The 25,921-nt window shown below is 36.9% G+C and overlaps 1 protein-coding gene across 3 annotated transcripts in view; it reads left to right on the plus strand.

Moving 5' to 3' along the window:
• ex (FERM domain containing expanded) overlaps positions 1 to 25,921 on the plus strand; it is a 90,476-nt gene that overhangs the window by 44,044 nt on the left and 20,511 nt on the right. For all 3 annotated transcript variants that reach the window (XM_076409076.1, XM_076409078.1, XM_076409077.1), the window contains one exon: positions 2,790 to 3,093. In XM_076409076.1, coding sequence (XP_076265191.1) covers positions 2,859 to 3,093 — 235 coding nt within the window. In that variant the 5' untranslated portion in view covers positions 2,790 to 2,858. The remainder of the gene's footprint in view (positions 1 to 2,789; positions 3,094 to 25,921) is intronic.

Consider the following 25,921-nt stretch of genomic DNA (forward strand, 5'->3'; position numbering starts at 1 on the left):
GAAAACATCAATATTTAAAAAAATCAGTAATTTAAATCACCTTTTCGATTAAGTAAATGTGAAAAGCGAAAAAAGTATATAAAACCTAACCAAACCGAAACCAAACAAACACGAACCGAGCCTCGACGGGACGACATTATTCAACGCACCTGGTAGAGGTCATTCAGAATACGCCGAGAAATATTCCACCGTAATAATAACGAAAATGAGGTGAAGCCTCGCGTCAGAAAAACGTAAAAATGGTACCCCAACGACGTACGAAGGTCGTCACTCACATTCCTGGCGGTCATTACACGGGCATGGCGCCCATGCATTTAGGAAATTACGGTTATTACGAGACAATTAAGAAAATCGCTCAACATCCAGGGAACGGATCGAGTCTGGGAACTGTCTAATTCAAATAAATTTCATGACGCTAATGATAGTCGTTTTTTTTTCGTCTTCTTCTTCTATCGTGACTTGATTGCGACCGATTTGGAGTCCGCCACACAATCGTATCACATTGTTACTTTATGTCTGGACGTTGTAATTATCGAGGAATAGTTGATAGAGCCGGCTTGAGCCTTGAGCAGTGGTCAAGGTGACAGGACGGTCCTCCCACCGTTGCGATCATCTTAAGTTAATGTTTATAATTGTGATTGTCCAGAAGGCAAAAGTGTAAAATCGGTAACGACAGTAACCAGGCTGGGTCAGACCGGATGTCTTATGGGATTATCTTCAAGATGCAGTAGCAGTAGGTCCAGTAAACAATTTTTTTGCAACGTTGCCAGTTCTCGCAAATCGTACGTAAATTTGATGAATATAATATAAATTAAATAAACTATCTTGAATTCATAAATTAACCTAATATTCCTGTTGAAACTCAGAATATACTTTTTTGTTACATTTTTCATCTATAATATAAAAAATGTAATAGCAAAAATCTTTCATAAATATCTTTCATAAATTTCAATATTATTCGTATTTTCTTTCTTATCATAACTTTGTTTATTATGTTACTGCCATACTTACAATAACTTGATACACTTAAAAAACGATTAGACGGTACATATTATTGTAGCAATAAGCATTGCTTTTTAGGAAAAGAACACTACACGTACCGTCGAAAAATGATTCACAAGACATTTTATTTTGGCGTACCATTGTGAAAAGTATGGTTATAAACAAAAGAATATAGGATTCAGAACCAAACGATGAAAACCATCAAATGATTTTTGGATACCGAAACTTTCCGAGAAGAACTGAATGCCCCACGAATTGATTTAGATCACCGCGAACGGAGATCTTCGCACATGTGGTCGCGCAGACCTCGAACGTTCGCTTCGTTCAACTCTGTACTCACCATTACGCTACTTATTAAGGATCTATCAAAATTAAGTCGCAGCGGTAGTGGTATTTAATTATTCAGTATTCGCATAGACAAGAATCGGATATACGGACAAATAAATAAAGTCAAAACGTGATCGATCGGCCAAGAATGTGTAGTAAGAGAGGATTAAGTAAGAACCGCGGTTGGAAAACTGACAGTTCTCAGAATTGTACGCGAAATTTCGCATTGTTAATACGTGTTGACCGTCGGCAAATAAACCGACAAAAATAGTGAGTAGCGGAATATTTACATTCGGTTTCGGCGTAATTTTTAAAGAGTTTTAGTTAGAAGCCCATTTTCTTCTGTCTGGTTGGCATTTGAATCTTGTAGGAATATATACTGACTTCATATGCACTTATGTACAACAAAATCCATCACATTATATTAAATATTATTCTTCATATCAAATGAGGCCTACCACTGAAATTGATAACCTCAATCCTAAAAAGGCACACGGAATAGATGACATATCCCTGGGTTAGTGATTCTCCAAAAATTTTCTAAATATAATCAACTATGATCGCTACTATTCTTGATCTACAAATCCCATTAATGAATTGACTACCTCGAGCTTTCGATTAACATATTGTACATTTACTAGCCTAAAGCCTAATTTGAAAGAAATCTCACTCAATACATCATTATTTTTACAAAACCATAATTTATTTACTTATACTCTTATATAATTATGCATTGTATTTTCCTTGTCATTAGATCATTAGGTTGTCGTTGATAGTTTTATATTTTGTTTATTTGATCCAGGTCAAATTGGGACAGTATCCGGAAACTCGACATCAAGCCAAGTTTTTGCTTCAACTGTATTTTTTCCCCTCAAAAAGCAATATTTTATCAACACGCGAAATTCCTTTTTATCCATTTTTTTTCGCAATAATAAAAGTTGCTTCACTCAAAAGGTTATAATTCACAAACTAATGATCCGAGAGCTGTCAAATTCATACACGCATCTTTTCAGGGTTAGGGCTAACTAAAAAACATATGGATTTGATTCTAGTAGCGCCATCTATGTGTCAGGCCGGGGACTTTTAACTATTAATGTAACGTAAAATCTAAATATACTAGATTTTGTTGTTGTTTTGACTTGATCGGCTGTACCAATGAATCGAAAAGAATGTAGCGCTATTAGAGTAGCGCTATTAAGGAGAACAATATGGTTTATTCTTTTCTACGGTTTATTCTATGCAGGATAGTGCGCGTGCGCTAAATTCGAAGATGACTGATGAGTAGCGTATCCTCTAGAATGGTCGTAAGTGGTTTTTCTCAAAATTATTCAACGATAATCATCTAGACTATCGTTGGGTGATGGTCTTGTCGGGAGTATGATAAAGTAATCCACGTTTTTAACCTATTTTACGGTGGTAATGTAGAAATACGCGCGTAAACTGTTTGGTAATTGTTTCAGGTGAGCCCTTGCGGGTGGCCCGTCTGCCCAGGCCCGGGCTAGCCCGGCTGGCCTTAGGATGCGCGGGCGATGCGCGGCGGCCTGTGCACCGTGAGCGCCCCTCTGGCCGCGTGCAGCCCCCCAGCCTCAGCAGCTCTGCTCCCGTCGGCGAGATTCCTCGCCCTCCACCTGCTGCACCAGCAGACCCTCTATTTCGTGGCGACGGCCAAGTCGCGGGTGCGCGAACTCTACTTGCAAACATGCCGTTACTTCGCTCAGCAGGGCATGCTCGATACGGATCTCTTCGGGTTAGCTCTTATTTGTGGTAAGTACACCAACAACCCCTCCCCCCTCCCAACCATAGTCTTTAGTACCTTCGCAGATGGACTGAAACACGCGCTGCGCTCCTATCAAACTTGAACGTAGTAGTATAGTCCGTTCGATAAAACAGCGAACTCATTTCATTTAAGTTGATGACGTCAAAGCATCACAATGTTACCGCATTAACTCTGAGTTTTAGTTCATTTTGGCTCTGGCATAACTGAATTCATATCTAAATAAAGTTTTTTTTTTATTATTTAATTAATATATTGTTACTAGTCGTTTCCGTTTAACCTACAATTTGTCTTTATGCTAACTTAAATCTAGGTATATAACTAGGAGGACCCATCGGCCCTAACTCAGTCTCTGGTGAAATAATGTTTATACATGTCACTGCTGAATTTTTTAATATATGCACAAGATCAGATGGTTTGAAACTTTTGAGTCCGTGTCCTGTTCTGGCGGTGTCCAAAAGTTGCAATATTTCAATAATAGTATGAGAATGGAGTCTTTCCTCATGCCCCCTTGCAGTTCTCTTGATTTCTTGACTGACTGTGGGTATCTGAAGGTCTCGATGTAGGTAATCAGTCCTATAGTATTTGGGTGCACCCACAATACCTCTCAGGACTTTGTTCTGAAAAATTAGTATTTTATTAATGTTACTCTTTGCAGAACATCCCCATAATTGAACTCCGTATGTCCATAAAAGTTTCAGTATTTGCTTATATAATAGCAATTTATTATGTACTGATAATTGTGATTTTCTCTCAATTAGCCAGTACATTTTCCTATATTTCAATTCCAGTTCTTTTCTTTTCTTCTTTATATATTCCTTCCAGCGAAGTTTTGCATCGAAATTCATTCCGAGATATTTAGCGTTGTTGCTATATGGAATGATAGTGTTATTTAATGTTATTGGTGCTTGTACGGTCTGTTTATAGGTGAACTGCACATGTACAGATTTACTTTCATTATAAATAAAGCAATGAAACAAAAATGTTATCAAATATAATTTATTTTCACATTACATTACGTCTAATGAAATTATTATCGAAGGATTACAACTACACTTAATTATAACGTTTTTATGTATAATAGTTTGTAGGTTAGGGTTCTGTTCTATTATATTTACATTGAACTCTTCCACATCACCTATGACTTAGGGTTCTAGGCGCGTTTTTATATGTTTTCGATTTTTTATAATATATTTTCCTTTCATTAGAGAGCCTATTTGCCTTTTACTTTTAGTTCTTGTTTCCTTCAGTAGTGTTTCCTTGTAAAGTAATTTTGATATCACTGTATTTCTTCCTAGTTTGTTCCCTCACTACCTGTATACAACTTTCCTGATAAAACTACATTTAGACTTTGCGTTATCATTAATGCGTTTGCCATATCTACAAAACTGTTAGTATTTCTTCTCGCCTAATATATTTTAATCAAGCGCTTCGTTAAAATTATACCTTTGTTAATTATGTTAAGTTAATTATACCTTGTTTCCACTCTCATCACCCTCTCTTGGAAATTGTCAGCATTTGATCTAAGCTGTTAATTTCCATTCTCTATAACATTTGCTCATGATTCCATCATTTGCCAATTTATTCTTCTATGTGGCTGATTGAGTTCCTCCAAATTGAAGGTGTTATTAACCATTCCTGTTTCCAGCATGAATATATTGTTATATCGGAAATAAATTATTAATAAATGTTATGACTAATAAAACCTAATAAATTGTCTACCTTCTTCCATTACATTCAGTGCAGCTGTAACACTCTAAAAATATCTTGATAATGTTGAAGTTGAAAAGTTAAGTGAAATAAAGAAAACATACAAGAGACGTTGATTGTTCTTCATCATGACAATGCGAACTCTCACACATCGGCCTAAACAAGAGACTATTTGAGCACTCAAAACATCGAATTGATGGGTCATCCGCCGTACAGCCCTGATTTGTGAAGAATAAACTGCGTGGTCAACGATTTTTATCTCCCGAAGAAGCTATTGAAGCGTTCAAAAATCACTTTGTGAAGATACCTCATTCGGAATGGAATAATTGCTTTGAAAATTGGTTTAAGCTTATGCAAAAGTCTATCGATCATCATGGCGAGTACTTTGAAAAACAATAAAAATATAATCGCAGCTTAACTATTTGTTTTTTTTCCTATTTCCGAAATATAAATAGTGACCCTCGTAGTTTAGCGTGAATTAGAATCAGTGATAACCAGTCAATTAAAATATATTAATAACCATTCGATTTGAATTATAAATTCCTTGTTTATTATTGACTAAACCGTAATAAATCATACGACAGATGTGTGTGAGTTTCTGCCATGCCGCGAGTCGGTGAAATTTCGGTTTATGTCGAGGGAACAATGCCGCCAATTTATATTTATTTTAAGGTATTTAAATTAAGTTTTGGGTCGCGGGAGGCGTTCCACTTTTGCCGAATCAAAACGTTTGATGGTGAGGCACCTGTCCTTGGAGCTACGCAGTTCTTTCGGCGGGTGCGTGTGTATGCGTACGCTCGGGCATTCGGCATGGTAAGACCAGCGCGCGCCACGCACTCGCAATTTAATTTTTGGAACTCGGAATGTGTCCAGCGCAGTTCGGCGGGTCGCATTCTCGGAACTCCGCCATCATCGGGCATAATAAATAATCCTACATTCCATTCTCAATGTCAAAGTAGAGGTCAAGGTCGGCCATCTTCGATTAAATACCATCAATTATGATGTTCCTTGCTCTTCTTTCGTACAGTATATGTAAGATCCACGTTATATTATCAGTGTTTTTGATGTTATTCAAAGACTCAACATTACGCGTCAAAACTTTAACACACCACACATTTTTCATTATAATTCTTAGTTTTTTTTATAACAACTATTAGATACGCTTAATACAATCTTAATTATAAATTAATTTATTACTACATTTCATTTGTACTTAGATTAATTCACAGGCAAGACAAGTGCGAGAAAATACATCAATATGTATTTCTCAATTATAAAATTATAATAACTTATAGCTATAGTTTACACTGAAGGTATACACTTTATATATGTTCGTAGGGTTTGGTTCGCTTCAATCTCCTGACATCATATGCGCTGTCCAGCATTTGTATTGCTTCCACGTTAGTACGATTTAGTAATCTTCTTTCGTGTTTCAAGGCGAAATCTTGGATAACTTCGCAAATCCATTTGATTTCCAGTTCATCGTGCAGTTCTTCGTTGGTTACGTAGCGATAGACATTGGTAATCAATCGAAGAACCTTGTTTTGATAGCGTTGGATGACTAGTTGATTTGAATTTTTAGTGCAACTCCATATTTGCACCCCATAGGTCCAAATTGACTTTATGATTGTCTTATAAATCAACCTCTTTGATTGTTGATTAAGTTGAGAGTATCTTCCGACTAACCAGTATAGTTGTTTTATTTTGGTTCTAATGTGTTTTGCTTTTTGTCTAACATGATGTTTATTATTTCGCCGCAATGCAAAATTAACGTGGACAGATTTGGAGCTATTAAGTTGAATTTTCCAATCTTTCGTCCCTTTGTAGATTTTGTTGACTGCCACTTGTACCTTTTCTACTGCCCTAGGCAGGGATATGTCGTTTCCCATAATAATTATGTCGTCAGTAAAGGTTCCAAGTAGTGTTTCTTTTGTTGTTGGAATGTCAGCAGTGTAGAGCAGATATAGGGGAGGTCCCAAGACGTATTTCTTTCCTTCAAACGCTTTTTCAATAGCCGCAGTTACTCTGTGCACTGAATCGATTGTTCAATGGTGATTTAGAAACCAAACTGGAAATCTTGTATTATTTAAAAAAAATTTAACACGTTTAAATATTAGTTTCTCAAATAGTTTTGATATTAGGCCTGTAAGATTCGACTTATTCCGCAGGTTTGTCAGGTTTTTTGAGCATAATTATATGTGCCACCTTAAAGCATTCCGGAACGTGCTTCATATATATGTCAACATGATGGTTGCTGTTCGCGACAGTTCTTTCAATAATCCAGGCGAAATGTCATCTATACCAGGTTCCTTTTTGAGGATTGAGGTTATCAATTTCAGTGTTAACTTCCAATGGAGAAATTAGTTTTAGATCTAAATCGGGTTGATAATATTTACGGAAACAGAAATTATTATTGTTAAAGAATTAAGAAATTATTATTATTGGTAAGCGGTTAAAGATATTATTAAGCGATTAAATACCATCAGTCATAATGTTCTCTACTCATTTTTCATATAGTCTATTTAAGACCCGTTTTATATCAGTGGTTTTTGATATTACTTGAGGATTTGACAGATCGCGACAAAACTTTAGCACACTACACCTTTTTCCTCAGTAAAAATAATTTTTTATGAAATTCATGTTAACATTACAAAGAGATTGTTTATGCTATCATTTTTTGTTCAAACTGTTGTTTATTATTTTAATAGGTTCATTGTTCATTGTTCATTGCGCCTATCGAACCACATCGAACGATGCTCTGCAGTTAATAGCGGGAACACCACCCCTATACCTGGAAGCCGAGATCCAGGGGTGGGCTGCAGAAAAATACGATTACCCCAACGGGCCAAAAGGATTAGAACCGAAGAAAATGCCATGGCAATGGGAGGAATCGTGAGAAAATCGGACAGCGAAAAATAGCGTCGAAACCACCAAGATATAGACAGACGCTGGTGGCAAAGAAGGAAAAGCAGGCATAGGATTAGTGATACGGAGAGGTACAGACGCCCAGGAAGAGACAAGTCTTAGAATAAAAGACGAATCGAGTTCAGAGCGGCAGAATTCGTGGCGGTACAGAAAGCCATAGAACTGGTACGGGACAGAAGCCTCCCGGGACCAATCACCATACGAACGGACAGTAGGATGTCCATATGGTGGGCCGAGTACGCAAACACACGAAACAAGGACATAATGCAAATCAAAACAACCTTGCTAGATTTGCAGAAAACCAGCAGTGAAGTATCGTTAAGATGGTGCCGGAGAATGACGGGAACGGAGGAAATGGTAACCGCGGGCAGACTCGCGAGAGAAAGGTAGTATGAGAGAAGCCGCCAGAAAGGAAGAAATAGGGCTGGAAAACCACGGATGGATCAGCATCAGAACCATCAAAAGGATCAAAGAAGGAGAGGTAAAAAGAAGGTGGCAAATATATTGGGAGCAATTCATTAAAGGACAAACACTGCCAACAAGTAGGGACAGGAAACATAGGACTGAGTAGGAAGGCTATGCAACTGATGACAGGCCACGGGAATATGCAAGCTTACCTGCACAGACTCAAACTGAAGGAGACCGATGGACTCTGCGAGTGTCGCAGAGGACCAGAAGACACTACGCATATCTTGAAGACATGCGAAATTGGAAAAAGGGTAGATGCCCGAAATAGGCATCGGACAGCCGACGGGAACTACCAGCTAAGAAATGTAGACGGGCTAGTCGATGAGGAAACTGTTACAAGGATCAACGGTTGGGCCGAAACGGTGATTGATTTTGAGAAAAGGGATACCCAGAACGGCAGCCAAGAGGAGGCAAATGCTGGCGCGCATGAAAGCGGCCAAGCTAGAGATCAGGGACTGAACATGACAGGGAACTAAGAGAATAAAAAGCGCAATCACGTCGCGACAGTACCGAACAGGCGCTCGGAGACTCATCCGTGAGCAGTTGCGGGGAATTTATGTAGGAACGACCAGCTCAGAGCTCTAACAAGCACCAGAGCCAAAGACAAATGGTCCACAATTTCAATAGGTTCATTTTAATATCGTGCTTACGACAATACTATAGCACAGTTAGGCAAAAACAAAATAATTGAACTGATCAAAATGTTTAATTTTTCTATCAGCAATGTCCTGCGAAAAAATATTATTCTGATCGGCAAATTTATTCGTATTTGGCTGATTGTCTGTCGTTTCTATATGTCTGTCTTTCCTTCAAAACCCACAGCAGCCCAACTTATAGAACTTCCTCCACCAAACAGGCTGTGATTTAAAATCATCCAATATGTTCTAGTAAATTAAAGTTCTTTTTATCCGAAAATTGTAAGTAAATAGTTTCTGTAAAAGTTTCTTTCTTCTTAAATGACACTGCACGTGTGTTATAGTTTTGTCGCGTCGTTCCGCCGATACGTTCTTAAGCCGAACTTCACAAGAGCAGTATTGTAGATGCCCGAAATAGGCATCGGACAGCCGACGGGAACTACTAGTTAAGAAACGTAGACGGGCTAGTCGATGAGGAAACTGTTATAAGGATCAACGTTTGGGCCAAAACGGTGATTGATTTTGAGGAAAGGGATACCCAGAACGGCAGCCAAGAGGAGACAAATGCTGGCGCGCATGAAAGCGGTCAAGCTAGAGATCAGGGACTGAACATGACAGGGAACTAAGAGAATAAAAAGCGCAATCACGTCGCGACGGTACCGAACAGGCGCTCGGAGACTCATCCGTGAACAGTTGCGGGGAATTTATGTAGGAACGACCAGCTCAGAGCTCTAACAAGCACCAGAGCCAAAGACAAATGGTCCACAATTTCAATAGGTTCATTTTAATATCGTGCTTACGACAATACTATAGCACAGTTAGGCAAAAACAAAATACTTGAACTGATCAAAATGTTTAATTTTTCTATCAGCAATGTCTTGCGAAAAAATATTATTCTGATCGGCAATTTTTTTCGTATTTGGCTGATTGTCTGTCGTTTCTATATGTCTGTCTTTCCTTCAAGACCCACAGCAGCCCAACTTATAGAATTTCCTCCACCAAACAGGCTATGATTTAAAATCATCCAATATGTTCTAGTAAATTAAGGTTATTTTTATCCGAAAATTGTAAGTAAATAGTTTCTGTAAAAGTTTCTTTCTTCTTAAATGACGCTGCACGTGTGCTATAGTTTTGTCGCGTCGTTCTTATGCCGAACCTCACAAGAGTAGTATTTTAGTAATCATTTTAATTCAAAGTTGTGATGGAAAATGTGTAGCGCGCTAAAGTTATAGTTATAGGAAAGCTATTGTGATACCATAACAGATACTTAACGCAATTTTGCGCAACATTTCGCAAGCCGCCATCTTTTCTAATAAGCCACCAGACATAAATAAACATTCGAGCTGAAAAGTGTAATTAACATTCAAATGTCGAACCGACCGAACTGAAATGGGCTTATTTGAATATCTCGCGCTGGGTGTATATATATTGTCGACTGTATATGAAGAGATTCCTTTGTTTGCGTGAGCGTATATGTTAGCAGGTCGTTTTAAAAGAGCCATCCGGCCACTATCAGCGGCAAATTTGCGTTTAAATTAAACCCAAAACGGAGATAAATGATTTAAGTACGATATAGTTATAATAATGGTGTAATAAATAAGTTTCCATCGTTTGACAAATATATGTTAAATAATGTGAAAAACTAATAAAAAAAATGTAAAAACTTGCGTGAAAACATTTAAGAAGAATGTCCCACTCTGCCTGCCATATTTGTTAGTTATAGCTCATCCTGAGAACTACTTATTTCAAATATATTAAAAGATTCTTGTGACGTGATAACTATATACCGATCATAAAAATGCGAAGAAATGGCTTTTGATTAATATATATGGTTGGGGAAGAAATATTTTCCTTCGACAAAGTGTGGCGTACTGGACTGTATATTAATTTGAAAAAGCTTTTGACCCATATGCATTTTCAACTACTGAAATCATACCTCACAGGCAGACATATTGTGAAACAGGACAACGAATACATTGACTTATATCCAATATATTCAGGTGTTCCGCAGGGCAGTGTTCTTAGTCCATTGTTATATCTATTGTAGACAATATGACCTACCAACAAATGCTAACAATACAGCAATTTTATCATCATATGAGGATCCAATATCAGCCATAAGAAATCTCCAACTTCATCTAAACAAAGTCGAATTGTGGTGGGAAACATGGCGTATCAAAGCCTAGTGAATGTTACATGGAATGAATTCACCTAGTAGAAGAACTTGCCCCTCAGTAAAATTGAGTATTTATGAACTCCCGCAAACATACAACGTTAAATAACTTAAATAATGCATTTTGATTGACGTTTAACACCGAAAAAAATATATAGTGACAAGACGTAAACAGTTTAGGCTTAAACTAAACCAAATATATTGGCTGATAGGTCGTACATCTAAATTATCCTTAAATAACAAGGTTTTGCTGTAAGTCAATACTTAGACCTATTTGGACCTATGGTATTGAACTGTGTGGTACCACTAGCAAATCTAACATGGCTATCCTTCAGAGGTTTCAGAATAAATAGTCATCGTCGACGTTCCATATTACGTTTCCAACAGACTAATTCAGCGCGATATCCCCTTAGAACCAATAAGGAGTGCGATTCAAAGTGTTGGTGCAAAGTACTCTGAAAGACTGTTAGTGCATCCCAATGCACTCGCCAAACAGCTAAATGTGCGCGATGACAGTGAAGTCCGTAGGCTCAAACGCAAACTACCATACGAACTGATTAAGAGACACACAGAGTGAGATATAATAATCACTAGAATAAGTTAGAATAGTCTTTAGAATAAGTTAGGATAGACTTTAAAATAAGTTAGAATATTATCTAGACTAAGATTTAGATTATAAGTTTGTACAATAGATCACTTACAGAAGTGATCTTCTACATGTCATTACAGTTATATTGTAACAGGTCAATTGAAAAGTCCTCGGCCTGATACATAGATGGCGCTACTAGAATTAAATCCATATGTTTTTTAGTTAGCCCTAGCCCTCAAAAAATGCGTACATAAATTTGACAACTGTCAGATCATTAGTTTGTGAATTATAGCATTTTGAGTGAAGCAACTTTTGTTATTGTAAAATATGGATAAAAAGGAATTTGGTGTGTTGATAAAATATTGCTTTTGAAGGGAAAAATACAGTTGAAGCAAAAACTTGGCTTGATGCCGAGTTTCCGGATACTGGCCCAGGAAAATCAACCATCAAAGACTGGTATGCTAAGTCTAGACGTGGTGAAATGAGCACCGAAGACGGTGAACGCAGTGGACGCCCAAAAGAGTTTGCTACCGAAGAAAACATTTAAAAAATCCACAAAATGATTTTGAATGACTGTAAATTGAAAGTGAATGAAATAGCAGACACTCTAAAGATATCAACTGAACGTGTATATTATATCATTCACGAATATTTGGGTATGAGAAAGCTCTGTGCAAAGTGGTTGCCGCGCGAATTCACTTTTGACTAAAAACAAAGACGAGTTGATGATTCGGAGCAGTGTTTGAAGATAATCAAGCGTAATAAACCCGAGTGTTTGCGTCGATATGTGACAATGGATGAAACATGGCTCCATCATTTCACTCTAAAGTCCAATCGACAGTTATCCGATCTGCAAAACGTGGGAAAACGCAACAGTCGGCTGGCAAGGTTGTGGCGTCTGTATTTTGGGATGCACATGGAATAATTTTCATTGACTACCTTGAAAGAGCAAGGGCCATCAACAGCGACTATTACTTATCGTTATTGGACCGTTTGAAGGAAGAATGTTCGCTGGGAAGAAATGTTCGTCGAATGAAGAGGTGATTGCCGAAACTGAAGCTTATTTTGAAATAAAGGACAAATCGTACTACAAAAATGGTATCGAAAAGTTGAAGCTAATTTTACCAAAAAAAATGTATTTTACTATGGTAGGCCGGGGACTTTTCAATTGACCTGTTATAATGGAAATCATAAAATAATACTTATTACCTACGGGCAGATTGCTGAATTTCTAAGAGATTAATAAATAACATCTTATTAACAAAAAATATTTTGTCTCTATCAGGTGTTCATATTATTTTGTCCAAAAATACTTTAATATAAAAACGATTTTTTCTTACATTTATTTCAATTGTAAGTTATTCATTGACTCACGGCTAGCGTCATTTACTGGCCCCATCCATCACCGACTTTTGATGCGCGTATGCTAATCGGGCAACCCGTTTTCTTATTATTCAATATGTCGGTAGAATTCCGAAACTGGCACTTCGTCTAGCCGCCTGGCCGCTCCTATCTTCCTCTCCATCTCTCTCTCTCTCTCTCTATCTGTTGATTTTTTCTATTTCCGGTCGTGCTCGAATCATTTCCGTACTAAGGCTAGTCGAATCGCGCCTTTGAAGCGAAACTAAAATCGTGTTAAACCTCTTTCGAGTATGCTAATTAACACTGACAACATGATCGACGAAGAAAGATCGGATTTTGACTGGTTCCGTTCGCAATATGAATGATGTTATGTTTGATTGACAAAACTTAGTTTAGAAAAACGTATGATTCTGAGACGTATTAGTTATATCTATCAAAATGCTGCTCAACTATCAATGTAACTATCAATAAAATGCTGTCAAACAATGTATTAGTGCAATTTTTAATTTTTAATAAATTCAATATGAAACTAATTGCATAAGGTGTGAATTACTAGTAATTAATGTAATGTTCTAATTTTTTAGAACAAATTTTATAAATTGTTATGGAACAAAGGAGTATTTATATTAAATAATGTGAAAACAGGATTTGTTTAAAGATTATGGTAAAAGTAAGAATGAAAAACGGACATATTTATAAACTTTATAGCTACAGCGTTCTGATTTTGGAGATATTTCAAAAGATTACCAGAAATCAGATTCGGTTCAAATGAAATATCAGTGATTTTTAGGATAGCGCAAATATAATATATAATTATCAGGATGTGTGAATCAAATTGATAGCATAAGATTTGAAGGTTTGTGATTGACTATTTCTTTAGGTTTACATAATTCTTTGGAGCAAATGAATAATGCAGAAAAATTGAAATTATATATCGTATATCAAATTTTAAGTATTGCACAATTATTTAAACGTACTCACAAAGAATATAAATAAAATATTAAAACAAAAATTAGAATAAATACAATTGATTTTGACACTGTATTTAACAGGTCAATTGAAAAGTCCCCGGCCTGAAATATAGATGGCGCTACTAGAATCAAATCCATGTGTTTTTTAGTTAGCCCTAACCGTCAAAAGATGCGTGTATAAATTTGACAGCTGTCGAATCATTAGTTTGTGAATTGTAGTATTTTGAGTTATTGTGAAAAAATGGATAAAAAGGAATTTCGCGTGTTGATGCAATATTGCTTTTTGAAGAGAATAAATACAGTTGAAGTAAAGACTTGGCTTGATGCTGAGTTTCCGGACACTGCCCCCACAAAAATCCACAAAGTGATTTTAAATGGTCGTAAATTGAAACTGAATGAAATAGCAGACACTCTAAGGATATCAACTGAACGTGTACATCATATCATTCATGAATATTTGGGAATGAGAAAGCTCTGTGTAAAGTGGATGCCGCGTGAACTTACTTTTGACCAAAAACAATGAAGAGTTGATGATTCGGAGCAGTGTTTGAAGATGATCAAGCGTAATAAACCCGAGTTTCTTCGTCAATATGTGACAATGGGTGAAACATGGCTCCATCATTTCACTCCGAAGTCTAATCGACAGTCATCCGAGTGGACTGCACACGATGAATCCGCTCCAAAGCGTGGAAAAACGCAACAGTCGGCTGGCAAGTTTATGACGTCTGTATTTTGGGATGCGCATGGAATAATTTTCATTGACTACCTGGAAAAAGGGAGAACCATCGACAGCGACTATTACATAGCGTTATTGGACCGTTTGAACGACGAAATCGCCGAAAGACAACCGCATTTGAAGAAAAATAATGTGCTGTTTCACCAAGCCAATGTATCGTGTCAAAAATCCATGAATTGGGCTTCGAATTGCTTCCTCATCCACCATATTCTCCAGATCTGCTCCCCAGCGACTATTTCCTGTTCTCAGATCACAAAAGAATGCTCGCTGGGAAGAAATGTTCGTCGAATGAAGAGGTGATATTTTGAAGCAAAGAACAAATCGTACTACAAAAATGGTATCGAACAGTTTGAGGGTCGCTACAATCAGTGCGTCACCCTTGAAGGGAATTATGTTGAATAAAAAAAACTAATTTTGCCAAAAAAATGTGTTTTACTATGGTAGGCCGGGGACTTTTCAATTAACTTGTTATAAGTTTTCTTACTATTGTCTTGGTGAGGGTAGCTGGTTCGGCTAAACTGACAGGACCAATCATGGATCGCTAAAAGTAGAATTTTTAGCGTCCATCATCTTTCTCGAAGTCCCAGCGCCCAATGCGGGCTGAAGAGGGCAGGCGGGCACGCGCGCGCGCCACTGTCCACGGCCGGCATTCCTCAATGCCCGCTCCTCACCTTGTGGCGCGGATTGTACCGGCCCGAGCCGCATTCCGCGCTTATACAAATGATCCCGATCGCCTCTCGTCCCGCGCGACGCCCTCCCTACCCCCGCCCCGCCGGCCCGGTCGCGGCCCGCGCTGCTACCTGTCTTAACCGCGCTCCGATGCTCCATTGTTTTTTTGGCCGTCGCCGGGTTTCGGGCCCCGGGCGGCTGCCTTCATTTTTTATCGACCGCGAGCGATGCGTTCCTCGTGGCCCCCCTGCCTCCCTCTCGCTGCCCCAGCCTCTCTGGTTCTTCTCCCGCTGCTTCTTCTTCTTCTTCTCCGTCTCCGTCGTCGGACGCATCTGTCGTTCCGTTGCCTTCCCGCCATTTGAAGGGAACACCATTCCGTCTCGTTGATTTATTGACCGTCCCCCCTTTTTTGTATTTTCGTCGTTTCTGTCCTTTTTTTCGGTATTCGGATTTAATTTTTAGGGGTATGTCGAGATCACGAACCACATATCAGGTGCTAGCATGCATTTTGCTCGGCGATAATTGTTGCGATGCAAATTTATTATGAATGGTTTTGACTAAATTATTAGATTATTTATTATACCTTTTAACTGAAGTTTTTAATATCCATGACATGGAAAAGGATTATGATCTGATAAAGAACGTTATTCGCAGTATATTGAACGTCTGGTAAATATAGACAGGCAAAAAGATACCAAATAAACAGAACAGACGTGTTCAACAAGGATGATTCCCATCGGCTCGTTGTCAAGTGTTTAGGATAACGAGGGTTTAAGTACCGAGGCTAGACGAAACGTGTCGGATGTTAGACCGAAGTAGAGGACTCTTTATGGCGCCTAACCATAAATATCAAGAAGACCCGGAATCGTTGTATTTTTTGGGAATTCCTTAAGAGTCCGAAACGCACATGGTTTATCAGCGTGAGAAGTTCCTAGCTGGAAGAATTTTTCCCAACCAGATATTCTTGGCGAATCAGGATACAGAAAAGGGTTTCTTGGACCAGCCTTGTCCACTACCACCAAGAACCCGAGGGAGGAGCTTCAGCGATAAAACACTGTGCATCAACAACGAGAACACAGTCTGACAGTAATTGCATGAACACCGAGGAAAAGAGTGTTATTGAAAATAAGAAGAATAAAGTATTGTTAGGAGGAAGTATTGAATTGTTTGAAGAAGAAACTATTGAATTGAATGAAGAAAAAATAATTGAATAAGCATTAATTGAAGAAACATTGAAGAAATCATTGTATTAATTGAAAGCATAGAATTCCTGTCTATATCAGCCAATCTATACCATTCTTTAATAGTAAGTACATGCGATTTCAATCATAATCCTTTTCCCTTGACGTATTAAGTAATATCCTTCAAATGTATGTATGTGTATTCCTTATTATCAATTAAACAACTCGCCTTTGGATATTAATTTACTCAAGGAAAATAAAATAAATTGTATTTAAATTACAACCTTGTTTTCTCTCCCGCATCTCAAGAATAATTTAAACAACTGTTAAACTCGATGGTTTTTACTAGTGCTGGAAGCTATCGACTGAAAAGAGTCGACTACTATTAGCGAGCCTACTACTAAGGACTATTCTCAGTCGTACGACTATCGACTGTTTCAGTAATTGACTACTTTTTATTATCGACTGTTTCAGTCGCTATTTTTGGTTCGATTGATTTTACTACTTTATACTATCGACTGACATTCATTGATTAATGTTAAATAAAATAAATTCGTAATTTCTTGAGAAAATATCTAACTTAAAAAAATAAATAAGGAACTCGCTAAAAATTAATCAAACTTAGATTTTTAACAAAAAAAAAAATTTTAAAATAAAATATGTAAATGATAATCGTTGTAAACACTAAATAAAATGAACAAAACCTTATTAAACCTATCTACTACACGTATTTTATATTCTACTATACACACACACAATTTAGCTTAATACCTACCTAAAACTATTTATCTATTTACTCAAACAATACAAAAATAATAATAAAATTTTGTGACATATACACAAAATTAATTTCTTGCTCGGCACCGACTACAAAGTAATCAGTTGGTATGAGTTAAAATAATATTGTAAATAGATAAATAGGTTTAGGTAGGTATTAAGCTAAATTGTGTGTATATAGTAGAATATAACGTACGTGTAGTAGAAAGGTTAAATACGTTTTTGTTTATTTTTATGTAGTTATTACAACGATTATTATGTACATATTTTATTTTAAAACGTTTTTTTTGTGTTAAAAATCTTCGATTATTTTTTAATATTTAGTGAGTTCCTTATTTATTTTTTGAAGTCGGTTCAATTTTTTTGTTAAAAGTATCTTAAATGTACACGTGTTTGGAGTATTTTTGTTACCGTGAATCAATCTGACATAGTTGAACTTCATGCAAGCGAACACCAAATACATTACAGATTCCTAAACTAATTTCTAACATATTTATAACATTTACGAATAAAATATGGTTGAGACGCGCGAAGATACTTTTGGTCCGTCGATTATCGAAGCCGAGAAAAAAAACCAGGACCGAAAAAAAAATCACCGGACCAAAGAAAAAAAAAACAACGACAGGAATGTAATTTTTCATGCCGTAGGCAGCTGCCGCCATTTTTTATTGACCCGGGCCGGTCTTCGTATATACGTGAGGTTGCGCGTAAATTCCAATGCGCTTCACTTCGCTCAACAGATTGAGATGAGAAAATAATAGCGTTTTTCTTTCTTGTATATTATCTCGTTGCCCCCTGTGCGTCCCGTAAGATTCCTTTATTATTTTCGTATCTGGTGTCTGTTCTTTTTTTTTCTGGTATCCTCTGCCGTTCTTTCTCTTCGTCGCGGTCTTCTTTTTTTAGGGGGCGGGGGGGCATGACGGTGAGCTCGCTAGAACCTCTCGACTGCGATCGGCTGTCCCTAGGGGGCTGATCCTCGTACCTACTATTTTGGTACCCTGTAATTTTCGGTAATCAAACGGTGTACGGGACCAGTGGCGTATCGTAGTGGCCAAACATTCTCTTGATTTTAACGAACGCTATCCTTTATTTTACTCTATAAAATTATAAAAAAAACTTTAGCCCCTGGGAGGATTGATCCTAGGACGTTATTGTCGACGAGCTAAACTCTTAGCCCGCGGGGCTACCCGCTGGGTGTGTTTATATATCTTGTGTCACCGATCTGACGGCTATTCCTGGTTGCTTGATTTAGGCGTTTTTCATTTTATTGGAATATTTTTATCTGTAACACAGTTAGCACCTAACAGGTCAATTGAAAAGTCCCCGGCCTGACACATAGATGGCGCTACTAGAATTAAATCTATATATTTTTAGTTAGCCCTAACCATCAAAAGATGTGTGAATAAATTTGACAGCTATCGCATCATTAGTTTGTGATTTATAACATTTTGAGTGAAGCAACTTTTGTTATTGTGAAAAAAATGGATAAAAAGGAATTTTATGCGTGTTGATAAAATAGTGCTTTTTGAAGGAAAAAATACAGCTGAAGCAAAAACTTGGCTTGATGCCGAGTTTCCGGACACTGCCCCAGGAATACCAACCATCAAGGATTGTTATGCTAAGTTTAGACTTAGTGAAATGAGCACCGAAGACGGTGAACGCAGTGGACGCCCAAAAGAGGTTGTTACGGACAAAAACATTTAAAAAATCCACAAAATGATTTTGAATGACCGTAAATTGAAATTGAATGAAATAGCAGACTCTCTAAAGATATCAACTGAACGTGTACGCCATATCATTCACGAATATTTGGGTGTGAAAAAGCTCCGTGAAAGTGGGTGCCACGCGAGCTCACTTTTGACCAACAACAACGACGAGTTGATGATTCGGAGCAGTGTTTGAAGGTGATCAAGCGTAATAAACCCGAGTTTTTGCGTCGATATGTGACAATGGATGAAACATGGCTCCATCATTTCACTTCGAAATCCAATCGACAGTCATCCGAGTGGACTGCACACGATGAACCCGCTCCAAAGCGTGGGAAAACGCAACAGTCGGCTGGCAAGAGTATGGCATCTGTATTTTGGGATATGCATGGAATAATTTTCATTGACTACCTTGAAAAAGGAAGGAACAGCGACTATTACATAGCGTTATTGGATCGTTGAAGGACAAAATCGCCGAAAAGCCGCCGCATTTGAAGAAAAATAAAGATAAAGCTACTTCACCAAGATCATGTACCGTATCACAAGTCTATAAAAACGATGTCAGTGGAAACTCATCCACCGTAGTCTCCAGATCTGGCCCCCAGACAGATATAGAGATATAGACTTCACAATAATCTTTAGTATAAGACTAATTAATTAATTAAAATAGTATTTTATACAGGAGGTCACTTAATGAAGTGATTTTCATAACAAATACCTCTGCGTGTGGAACTACAAGAGTAATAAAAAAAATGTCAAAATTTTGACTTGCCACCAAAAAAAAGTACAGTGGGAGAGAAAGAGAGGAAAACCGGCCAAATATCTCGACCGTGTACGCGCCCGCATACGACATTCGAAAATGAAAAATGTTCGACGCACAAGAGACGACCGATCCAGCACGTAAATCATTACCGAAAACCGTATCAAAAACTGGACAGTTCCCTCGGAAGGCACGTCAGACCCGCGGCCCCGGCGATTTATTGCGACCTCTCTCCGTCTTCAATGGAGCGACCGTTTCTTTCGTACCTGTGCCGCTTCGCGACCCCTTCGAAATAGACCAAAAAGAAGTCGCCCGAGAGTTCCTCCCGGTGTTACGCTCATTGTTTCTCGGACCCACCATCTGTTGGTTCTGGCTTGTTTTATGGCTGAGGCCGTCTAGAGGTCGCTGCTTGCGGTGCGGCGTCGTCGTCGATCGCCCATTCAGGCGACTCGTAATTTTCCGGAGGTCCTACGGGGGCGCCATAAAGAGTTGCTCGGCCTAAACAGTGGCGGCTAATACGTGGGCGCTGCAGTTCTGCAGAGCTCCCAAAAAATAATTATGTAATCTCTCGAAAGTACTAAAATATTTTCTATTATTCACCGAAAGGCTATACAGTGGCGGCTAGTGCTACAAAGCTCCCAAAAAAACTCCAAAGAAGTTTGTGACGTCAAAAAGTTGCAATGTTGCCACATCAACTTTGAGTTTTGGTTCATTTCGGTTTTGGCATTCAACAAAATTCTAATCTAAATAAAATAAATGAACAAAAATGTTATCAAATATAATTTATTTTAACATTACAGTACATCTACTACAACAGTCTAAACTACAGTTAATTATACAGACAGAATAGTTTATAAGTTACAGTTATACCCTCTTATCACTATTGTTTGCATGAATTTTGCATACGTCTGAAAATGAGCTCGCGCGGCACCCACTTTGCACAGAGCGTTCGCATACCCAAATATTCGTGAATAATATGATGTACAAGTTCAGTTGCCTTTAGAGTGTCTGCTATTTCATTCAATTTCAATTTACAGTCATTCAAAATCATTTTGTGGATTTGTGGTTTTCGCCGCTAACAACTTCTTTTGGGCATCCACTGCGTTCACCGTCTTCGGTGCTCATTTCACCACCTACAAACTTAGCATACCAATCCTTGATGGTTGATTTTCCTGGGGCAGTGTTCACAAAATGGACATCAAACCAAGTTTTTGCTTCAACTGTATTTTTCCCTTGAAAAAAACAATATTTTATCAACACGCGAAATTCCCTTTTATCCATTTTTTTCACAATAACAAAAGTTGCTTCACTGAAAATGCTATATTTCACAAACTAATTATCCGACAGCTGTCAAATTTATACACGCCCATTTTGAGGGTTAGGGGTAACTAAAAATTTTATGGATTTAATTCTAGTGGCGCCATCTATGTGTCAGGCCAAGGAATTTTCAATTGACATGTTATAGTAGTAAAAATTTGCGATTTTTTAGCATTTCCAATATTTTTGCGGCCAATTCGATTCATATTTTCGTAAATTAATGAAAATTGTAGAGATTATAAAGAATTTTACGCTAAATCGAACGGTACAATAGAGATTTTTATACAAACTGTGGTTTTTAGGTTACACAATGAAAATTGGGTTTTCCAAAAATATGTGGATTTCTGTTTATGTCACATGTTTTAAAATTTATAAATTCTACTGCTATTTAATATGGATTTTTATTTTGTTCGCCACAAGATACATATGTGTTGAGAGTTTTGTCTTTATCCCAGAGGAAAATATTTTTGGCAGCTTTTCCATATCTGTCAGGAAATTTTTCAATTTTTTGTCATTCTCAATTTTTTATCTGCCATTTCCGTTGAATTAATCAAAGGGTAACGAAAGTTACAGGGATTATAAATAATTGTACGCTGAATCGAATAGTAGTATAATAATTTTTATGCAACTTTTAATTTTTAAGTTATATGTTTATGTTTTATGTTTTTGATGAAAAATTTTTCCAAAAATGTATGGATTTTTGTTTATGTCATATTTTAATGTATATAAATTCTATTGCAATTTAATATAGAATTTTGTTTTTTCAATCCCAAGATACATATAGTTTGAGAGTGTTATTTTGACCCGAGAGGCAAGCATTTTTACCATTTTTTCGGTATATATAGTCATGAAAATTTGCGATTTTTACCATTATCAATATTTTTGCTGTCATTTAATTTCAAATAATTGCAAGGTAAAATTTAAATTACAGGGATTATAAATAACATTACGCTGAATCAAATGGTAGGATATTGATTTTTGTACAACTTACAAATTTTTGCTTGTATAATGAAACATGTAGTTTCCAGTGGATTTCAGTTTATGTAACATATCTTAAAAAATACAAATTCTAAAGCACTACTTAGATTTTAATTTCTTTCGTCCCAAAATACGCGTATTTTGAGAGTTTTATACACGAGGGCAAGTAAAAAATAAGGTGCCCACATTTTTTTCCAGCAATTTTTATTACAATAAATAAGTATACCATCTGAAAGCTTGTACTTTAAACTATTTCTCCACATAATCACTAGATTTTTCTACGCATTTTTCCTGACGCTATAGGAATTTTAATACCCTTGTTTCGCTCCTGAAGTCACAAGGCTTTAGAAACATACTTCCACGATCCTTGCACTGACACAAGATTGGGAGACATATAAATGAGAGAGAAAACTAAATCTCATGAATACAGTACCCTATCCTAGAATCAGTGAATTCTTACACGAATGACTTAATCATCCAACTTGTACTCTACAACTTCCTCTAAGTTATCTGGCTCTTCTCACACCTTAGACTATTTTGTAGAAAACAATTTTCTTCAAGCGATTTACTACCTGGTTACCCTAAAAAACTACTACAGCCAGGAAGATCACGTGTATTAGTTGCTATTGTTGGTCTTTTAGGTAACAATACGTTGTTCAGTTTGTTCAGTTGACGTCAATATAATTTGGTTTCAGCATATCGTAATGCACTATACCATGCTGGTCCCACCATATATACAGCAAGACTTTATAGTTATAAATATTTAGCTTAGGCGTTGATGTGGATGAGTTATTCGCGTAGTAGATCAAGTTTTCACAATACGCTTCAAAAGACTCTTCTCTTATCTTTTTTCGCTCATCACTATGAGTAGGATTCTCCTTCAATAGGTATTGCATTCATTGTTTTCGAATTTTTATGCACTATGAGCGTCATCGTAAGTTTCTAAAAAGGTTTGATGGGCATCGGCATCAGATTGAGCGTTCCGTGATTAGCATCTGTGTATACTCAATAACTCAATAATACTAAATGGAAAACTGTTATTTTTTGTAGAGAAATGTGGAAACCATCCAATTTAACAGTTATGTTAGTTTGCTTTGCTGCTGTTTACATTTTGCGCCTAATATAATAATATAAGAAATCATAGATATTGTTTAAACATTGTGTACTTGTACAATATCTCTAGTATCACCACAGATAGAAAAGAAAATCCTTGTCTGACGTTCTTTGGCACTTAAATAAGAAGATATACTGTACATTTGCCCTATTTCCGGTAAATTGACACTAATACAAAGTCTCGACGTTTCACTTTCGTTGGTGTCGATACACCGAAAACGGTATCGTTCAGTCGACCCGGTAAAAACAGAAACTTTTCCGTATCGAAAGTATTGCATTCATTGTTTTCGAATTTTTATGCACTATGAGCGTCATCGTAAGTTTCTAAAAGGGTTTGATGGGCATCGGCATCAGATTGAGCGTTCCGTGATTAGCATCTGTGTATACTCAATAACTCAATAATACTAAATGGAAAACTGTTCTTTTTTGTAGAGAAATATGGAAACCATCCAATTTAACAGTTATGTTAGTTTGCTTTGCTGATGTTTACATTTTGCACCTAATATAATAATATAAGGAATCATAGATATTGTTTAAACATTGTGTACTTGTACAATATCTCTAGTATCACCACATATAGAAAAGAAAATCCTTGTCTGACGTTCTTTGGCGCTTAAATGAGAAGATATACTGTACATTTGTCCTATTTCCGGTAAATTGACACTAATACAAGGTCTCGACGATTCACTTTCGTTGATGTCGATACACCGAAAACGGTATCGTTCAGTCGACCCGGTAAAAACAGAAACTTTTCCGTATCGAAAGTATTGCATTCATTGTTTTCGAATTTTTATGCACTATGAGCGTCATCGTAAGTTTCTAAAAGGGTTTGATGGGCATCGGCATCAGATTGAGCGTTCCGTGATTAGCATCTGTGTATACTCAATAACTCAATAATACTAAATGGAAAACTGTTCTTTTTTGTAGAGAAATATGGAAACCATCCAATTTAACAGTTATGTTAGTTTGCTTTGCTGATGTTTACATTTTGCACCTAATATAATAATATAAAAAATCATAGATATTGTTTAAACATTGTGTACTTGTACATTATCTCTAGTATCACCACATATAGAAAAGAAAATCCTTGTCTGACGTTCTTTGGCGCTTAAATGAGAAGATATACTGTACATTTGTCCTATTTCCGGTAAATTGACACTAATACAAGGTCTCGACGATTCACTTTCGTTGATGTCGATACACCGAAAACGGTATCGTTCAGTCGACCCGGTAAAAACAGAAACTTTTCCGTATCGAAAGTATTGCATTCATTGTTTTCGAATTTTTATGCACTATGAGCGTCATCGTAAGTTTCTAAAAGGGTTTGATGGGCATCGGCATCAGATTGAGCGTTCCGTGATTAGCATCTGTGTATACTCAATAACTCAATAATACTAAATGGAAAACTTTTATTTTTTGTAGAGAAATATGGAAACCATCCAATTTAACAGTTATGTTAGTTTGCTTTGCTGATGTTTACATTTTGCACCTAATATAATAATATAAGGAATCATAGATATTGTTTAAACATTGTGTACTTGTACAATATCTTTAGTATCACCACAGATAGAAAAGAAAATCCTTGTCTGACGTTCTTTGGCGCTTAAATAAGAAGATATACTGTACATTTGTCCTATTTTCGGTAAATTGACACTAATACAAGGTCTCGACGATTCACTTTCGTTGATGTCGATACACCGAAAACGGTATCGTTCAGTCGACCCGGTAAAAACAGAAACTTTTCCGTATCGAAAGTATTGCATTCATTGTTTTCAAATTTTTATGCACTATGAGCGTCATCGTAAGTTTCTAAAAGTGTTTGATGGGCATCGGCATCAGATTGAGCGTTCCGTGATTAGCATCTGTGTATACTCAATAACTCAATAATACTAAATGGAAAACTGTTCTTTTTTATAGAGAAATGTGGAAACCATCCAATTTAACAGTTATGTTAGTTTGCTTTGCTGCTGTTTACATTTTGCACCTAATATAATAATATAAGAAATCATAGATATTGTTTAAACATTGTGTACTTGTACAATATCTCTAGTATCACCACAGATAGAAAAGAAAATCCTTGTCTGGCGTTCTTTGGCGCTTAAATAAGAAGATATACTGTACATTTGTCCTATTTCCGGTAAATTGACACTAATACAAAGTCTCGACGATTCACTTTGGTTGATGTCGATACACCGAAAACGGTATCGTTCAGTCGACCCGGTAAAAACAGAAACTTTTCCGTATCGAAAGTATTGCATTCACTGTTTTCGAATTTTTATGCACTATGAGCGTCATCGTAAGTTTCTAAAAGTGTTTGATGGGCATCGGCATCAGATTGAGCGTTCCGTGATTAGCATCTGTGTAAACTCAATAACTCAATAATACTAAATGGAAAACTGTTCTTTTTTATAGAGAAATGTGGAAAGTATCCAAATTAATAGTTATGTTAGTTTGCTTTGCTGCTGTTTACATTTTGCACCTAATATAATAATATAAGAAATCATAGATATTGTTTAAACATTGTGTACTTGTACAATATCTTTAGTATCACCACAGATAGAAAAGAAAATCCTTGTCTGACGTTATTTGGCGCTTAAACAAGAAGATATACTGTACATTTGTCCTATTTCCGGTAAATTGACACTAATACAAAGTCTCGACGTTTCACTTTCGTTGGTGTCGATACACCGAAAACGGTATCGTTCAGTCGACGCGGTAAAAACAGAAACTTTTCCGTATCGAAAGTAT

This window comes from Rhynchophorus ferrugineus, unplaced genomic scaffold (assembly GCF_030347505.1).
Source record: "Rhynchophorus ferrugineus isolate W39M unplaced genomic scaffold, kcgeb_rfMv2 rfM7, whole genome shotgun sequence".
Classification (NCBI taxonomy): Eukaryota; Metazoa; Arthropoda; class Insecta; order Coleoptera; family Curculionidae; genus Rhynchophorus; species Rhynchophorus ferrugineus.